The 6,883-nt window shown below is 37.0% G+C and overlaps 1 protein-coding gene across 1 annotated transcript in view; it reads right to left on the bottom strand.

The window, feature by feature from the left end:
• Positions 1–3,084: 3,084 nt before the first annotated feature.
• The window catches only part of POFUT1 (protein O-fucosyltransferase 1), a 148,533-nt gene continuing 144,734 nt past the window's right edge, over positions 3,085–6,883 (bottom strand). Inside the window, exon 7 of the mRNA XM_044090349.1 lies at positions 3,085–3,499. Within this exon, the coding sequence (XP_043946284.1) occupies positions 3,311–3,499 (189 nt within the window). The 3' untranslated portion in view covers positions 3,085–3,310. The remainder of the gene's footprint in view (positions 3,500–6,883) is intronic.

Below are 6,883 nucleotides of genomic sequence, written 5' to 3'. Positions count from 1 at the left end.
GGAAGAGTCAATAGATTAGGTGGGTCAAGTGGTTCTTGTGTTCTAATACTGATGTAAAGTTGCACATTTTTTTTTGACAACATTAGAGCATTATCTTCTACTTATAGCATGTAGATGACATGTTAAACACAGCCTAAAACATTGTGTATGCATTTAACTCATTAGGCTTCTATAAAGAATTAAACTACGCTCAATACTTGGAAGGGTAATAAAATACTATTAAACATACGCTCTTTTGAGAGAAAGAACTGTTGTATCCTCACCAGTTGAATTTAGATGCTGCTATGATGCAGAGATAAATGTGGCCACTAATGCTTTAGAAATTAGATGCCATTTGTTTCTCAACAATATGTGGCAAAACTCTTGGGACCTTTTTAATAACAATCCCCATAAAAACAGAGTATCTATTAATACACATGCACTTGGGCTTTAATCTCAACACATGACCAGCCCGCTCTTAATGTGCAGACACACTGAAAACAGGAACAAAGGCCCTAAAAGTAATTTCATCTAAATATGAATAGCAAATAACACACCTCTGTCAACTTCTACTACGAATTTGGGATACTACTCAGAAACACATTTAAAAAAATGAAGGAAAAATACATGCACATTATCAAAAAGAGTCTGTGTAAAAATCTATAGACTTAATGAACCGCACTGCAAAATTATCTCACAAAAGGTTACTTATTTTACTTCAGAAAAATGGAGATGTTAGATGTGTGTCCACTTTATTGGTGCCACTAGAATTGTTGGTCATGCAGTGTGGTTTTCTGAAAACTAAAAAGCTTCAAAAATTACATGTTATGAGGGTGATTCAGGAAATTGAGGTAGGACAAAATAAAGCCTGCAAATACGGAAATACTTGCAAAAATGAGGTAATCCTGAGTAGGGGTAAATGAGGCCTGAATATGGGAATACTCCTACAAAATAGGGGCAGTTGAGAGATTTGCCTGCATCCAACACCTTTTCCAGGACTATAGCTGCAACTAGTGCAGAAGATCAATGCACTGGAATTGTGTCACCACATGTACGGGGTGTGTGCATATCTAACACTAAGCCATGCACTGCAACTGTGTCACCACATGTACGGGGCATGTGCATACCTAACACTAAGCCATGCACTGCAACTGTGTCACCACATGTACGGGGCATGTGCATACCTAACACTAAGCCATTCCCGCAAACAAGCATCGGAATGTAGACAAGAGCAAAGAATCAAGTGCACACTGTACAATGACATTATTTAGAAAGGGTAAAAGGGTTCTTTGAAATAACACCACTCTATAATAGTAATACACCATATCAAGTCATAAGTAATCTACAGTCTTACCTAGTCCCTAACAGTGTGTACTGCCATATCATAGAAAAAGGAGGACATATGTTCACATCAGAAGGGTACAGGACGCAGGTAAGCCAAAGGAGTCTTTATTATAAGCACGTAAACTGAAGGAGGCAGATGACTCAGTGGGTTTCATTACACCTGTATAGTTTCTTGGGTTAGAGAGGGTAAGACGTAGGTAACAGCATGAAAAGGAACAGTAAAAACAGGAAGAGAAAGAAAGTTTCACAGGACACGAGGAAACTATATGCAGCCACAATGGAGTTCTGAGCAATACTGGCATGACCAGATAAGGCAGCAAAATAGTACATACTGTACAGCAAATTAAATTTATGAAAATGTGCTGGGGTGAGCCACAGACTGTTGTTAAAACCAGAGGCTCATACCTCTCAGCTGTCCCTGATTTACAGGAATGTCTCTGTTTTTTACTCAAATTTTAGCTCTGCCCCTCTTAATCTCTCCTACAACTGGTGATTTGTGGATAAAATGCGTTGAATTACACTTAAATAATGACATTAGTTATATTTTTAGGGTTTTTACTTCAAAAAGATGCATATTCATTCATTAATGCTGTAAATATCTCCGGTTAAAAGAGCTAATAAATTTCCCTGGTTGTCCCTGATTATTTCTGGATTTGACCAGAATTCTCTTGAGATGCATCTCTGACTTGCTTAAGAGCTATAGAGAGGTCAATATTTAACATATCTGAACAATCATTTCATTGGAAAAGGATAGGATCATTGTTTCAGCCTTGGAAGTCAGTTTAAGTGCAATTACTGTGACTGTAAAATATTGGCAAGGTTACATTTGGAGATATTAGGTTATTAGATGCACAGAAGATGCCAGGAAAAGATGCCACATGAAGGGAAATTATGCATGGACAATATGACTACAAAGGACATTTTTCTCTAAGAGTGCCAAAAGAGATGGGAATGGCTACATTATAATGAAAACTGAAAGAAAGCACATGAACAGGTGGAATGCAACAGGATAGAATACCATGATAAATATAACTACTTTGCTGTGGTTAGTTATTTTAGGCTATTGTGACAAACAGTACACGAAGGTTACAGACTGGGCAATAAGGAGCAAACTGATGACTCCTGGCATGTATACTAAGCCTACTTTTAAATAGTTTATTTTTCTAATAACGATCTACACTGTTAAGAATTAACAGAATCAGTGGCATAGTGGAAGGACAGAGTATGCAAAAGAAATGCCTTTTGTAGAGACTACATTTTTTGAATGACAATGTGATAACTATGGTGCAGCAATGAATGTATTTCCTAATCCACAGCAGCGTCTGTACTACAGCACAAATTTAAATGGCCTTGCACGGCAGGAACCCACTGCTGTTGTGATCCACCGGCATCAAGGAACCCAAGACAGCAGATGCCATCTCTTCGTGTCTGCCAGCTACAGACAGAAAACTTAAAGTTTTTTTGTTGGAAAGAAATGGTAACCTTGATAAACTGAAGTTCAATAACACACAGCTAAGAATAGTGACTATGCACATGCATTCATAAAGAGGCACTTTAATGATGGAACTGGCCCTTGAGAGAAAGAGCTATTCCACCCCCCACCCCCCACCCCCCCCAAGGCCAATGGAATGACAATCAGAATAACTACAACATAAAAATCATGATATAATTACAGTGGCTTAGTGAGTGTCAGACATTAAATAATGTTCTGTAGAAACAAATAACTATCAAGTATTTGTAAACAAAAAAAAACAAAGACACTTTATACAAGTTGAAATTTACTTCACTTTTCTTAAAAAAACTTTGCCTGCAGTCATCCAGTCAATTAAAAAATGTCTTGTCAGAAAGTGTTCAAGAATGTTCGGAAGTAAATACTGTGCTGCACGACATTCACAGCTTGGCTTGCTTGATCCCAGTGCACTATCACTGTAGTGCACGATTAAAAAATGGTGACAAAAACTCTGGGGTTCATGTCCGCCCATATGTCTTAAAGTTCATCCTTGTAAAATGAAGAACTGTCCATTCCAAAAAATGAGGAAGTTCTATCTTTCAGGTCCCTCTCTCTCTTCACAAATGCACTAAAAGATGAAACGCAGTTTCCAACAAAGTGGTCAGCCTGACCAAGAATGTATAAATCAATCTGTGCAACATCAGGCTTCAGAGCCACTACCTCTACCTGTTGAAAAATAAGCAGAAAAACAGTATTACTTTCCAGAACTTTTCAGTTTGATCATCTTAATCTGTATCAAAGAGCCAGTGATGTGTATGAAATTAAACTAACATGTTCCAGTAAAGGTTTGCCACCCAGTGGTCATAATTCTACAACTTTCTTAAAAGGAAAAAGACAGAGGAATAGCAATCTTGGAGATAATGTGGTATGTGTGTGTGTGTGTGTGTGTGTGTGTGTGTGTGTGTGTGTATATATATATATATATATATATATATATATATATACACACATACGCACATATACATACATACACACACACACACACACATTTTACATCACATACATAGTCACACTAAGTATCAGGAGTGTGGAAAGCACAGCCGTTCATATTGGGGTATACAGGACCAGCAAAAAAACAGAAAAAACACTTGCTATGTTATTACAGCAATTTTTCATATTCCTTGTCTTTAACTGCACTCCCATCTGTGAATTTCTGGAGATTGCAGCCACATCCCTCTAACTTCTCTCACACAGTATTTTCATTGCATTTAACTAAAGAAAATGGTTAATTCAAGACCACCACTATGTTTGTTTGCGTTTGTTTAGCGGTATAGTCTGAATGGACAGAGTCCCCTTTTCAGCAGAGCCTTGGGAGAAAAGCTCCATGAAAATATTAAAGGAAAACTCCACATCAGAACTAACAAAATCTATTTTTCACCATATCTTTGATGTCTGAGCTATTTTAGCACCTCAAAATCAATGACTGATTCAAATAGAATTTTAATGTTTTCTGCAAAATGGCTGCCAGTGGCACTTGACATATCAATGTGATCTTGCTTTACTTCATGCCTTTCTCTTTCCCATAATCCATTTCAAGTCTGCTTTATACGAGTCATGCTAGACAGAAGTAGTGGTGCATTACCATGCCACTGACACACCATGGGATTACTGTCAGTCACGGTCATCTTATATACCCTCTGTAACAGGACTGCTTATTTTACTTCTTGAATGGCCCTCATTTGTGTGCATCTCTCAGGGCTTGTTTTGCGATATATTAAGGAATTATACAGCTGCAACCAAAACAGTAGCTAAATTATGGGCCTTTGTTCAGCACAAGATGAACCAACAGCCCCCCCACACACACTTTGGTTCCATGGTGGTGCAGCAGTAGCGTTGTTACCTCACAGCAAGAGGTTCCGCCCGTTCGATTCTCGGATGGAGTGCAGGGAGTGCCTTCTGTGTGGAGTCTGCATATCCTCCCCGCAGTTGGGTGGGCGTTCTAAAGACATGCGTAAATGGGCGTGCCTTCATTGAAGGTTGAACGTCGAGCTTGCACCTCGGCGTTCATCAAAATCTACTGCCAATCATTGGCAGACCGGAGTTCCGCTGTGGCGACCCCTAACAGAAAAAAGCCGAAAGACAACAACAACTGATATTTTACAAGAATTACAAGAAAAAAGTTTGACTTTTCCCTAAATGTCACAGATATCTTTGATTCTACATTCAAGTAATCTTAAAATGTAAAATATTACAAACAACAAACATTTAAAGTTTAAAGCTTAGCACTTAAACACTGTGATGCTGCTTATCTAAATTTGTCAAAAGAGGTGACAATTGGCTTAAACCAGTGACTGATCTAATTCCTCCGTTTTGCTACGAAAGGCATGGCTACATTGGAAGCAAATGTGAATCTGTGCAAGTCCTCAGCCTCTCTGCAATAAAAACAATGGAAAACAAAGTGTCATACCTTTCTGTCTTGCTTACAGCAGCCTGAGCACCTGACATCAGCAGGACGAATTACCTATACAAGATTGTTAGCAGTACCTGACTACAAATTTCTGTGTGTCTGTGGTATTTCATTGCAGATGTACACAAATTCCTCTGCAAATTATGTGAGAAGTTAGGCCTAAAAACAGTGGGTGGTCTTTCCCTTCCTTTAATGCCAAGGCAAGGAAATGAAAGTTTTATTAAGTATAAGCAGGTTTCAGGTACCTAAGCAATACTGGAATCAGATTGTATGGAGAAAAGCAACAAAACAGTTGAGTTAAACTGCAAGAGAAGGTGGAGTTTTCCTTTAACGAAAGAAAAAAGTTATTACAAGATAGTTGAAAAGTAAAAAGAGTACCAGCTAAGAAATGAAAAGTAGCTACCACATAACCTCACCTTTTTTAAACACCTTTACTGAATTATCACTTGTGACACAGGCAACATTTACATTTATATCAAAGTAATCAAACTGTATTAACAAGTTCAGATTAACAAAACATTACACTTCACATATATTGCTATATTATATATATATATATATATATATATATATATATATATATATATATATATATATACACACACACACACACATACATACATATACATACATTATATATATATATATATATATATATATATATATATATATATATATATATATATATAAAAAACCTAAGGGACAGTGCATAAATTATTCAATTCCCGCCTTTTTTTTTTTTTTTTTTTTTTAAGAAAGATCTTTATTAAATCAGCACTTACGACACATGCAATCATGCATTTATATAAATGAAAACAAATCTCATTGACACAATCCTAGTTGCCAACATTGTACATCACTTAAAATTTACCCAATCATTTTCAAACATTATATAGCTCATTAAAGTCCTGCCTTATTTTAAACCTCATTCTCCCCTGTACGTACTGTTCCCACAATTCCCACTGTTTTCCTATGTAGTTTACTCCTACCCTTTTCTAAAGATTTCAATTCAAGTTGTTTCATCTCTGTTACTATATTCACTACTTCTAGTATAGTTGGTTTAGAATTTAATTTCCATTTTCTGGCAACTGCTTTTTTGGCAACCATCATAATTAGACACAGCAAGGCCTTACCATGTCTAGGAAATTCTGATTCCAGAAAAATCATCTCCCTCATCACACCAATCTGCCCACCCAGCATCTCCAAGAGTACAAGCTTCAGGAAATCCTTAAAGTCCACCAACTCACTGAACTCCCAGAAAATATGTGCCCAACTACCACTTTCTTCCCCAGCACACCTCCAACATTTACTGTCTACCAGAGGAAAAATTCTCTGGAGTCTACGTGGGGTACAAAATATCTATGTAAACATTTCCAAGCAAAAATTCTAAATATTCTAAATTTTGTTGCATATTTGGGAGACATGCATATATCCTCACACGGTTTCTTTGTCAACTGCTTATCCAATCCTTTCTAACCTCCTCTGATTGATTGTTATAGTTATCATGCAATATTTTGTATGCTGCACTAGTTATTCCTTTTCCCCCCATATAACCTCACCTGGAGTTTAGTAATGGTGTACTAACAGCTGAAGTATAATATAAGGCAGTCTAGAAAGGTGTGTGTATCTACAGGTAATATATC

Source organism: Protopterus annectens, chromosome 12.part0 (assembly GCF_019279795.1).
Source record: "Protopterus annectens isolate FY-2018-M chromosome 12.part0, PAN1.0, whole genome shotgun sequence".
NCBI lineage: Eukaryota > Metazoa > Chordata > Ceratodontiformes > Protopteridae > Protopterus > Protopterus annectens.
This window is presented reverse-complemented; position numbering and strand designations above follow the sequence as displayed.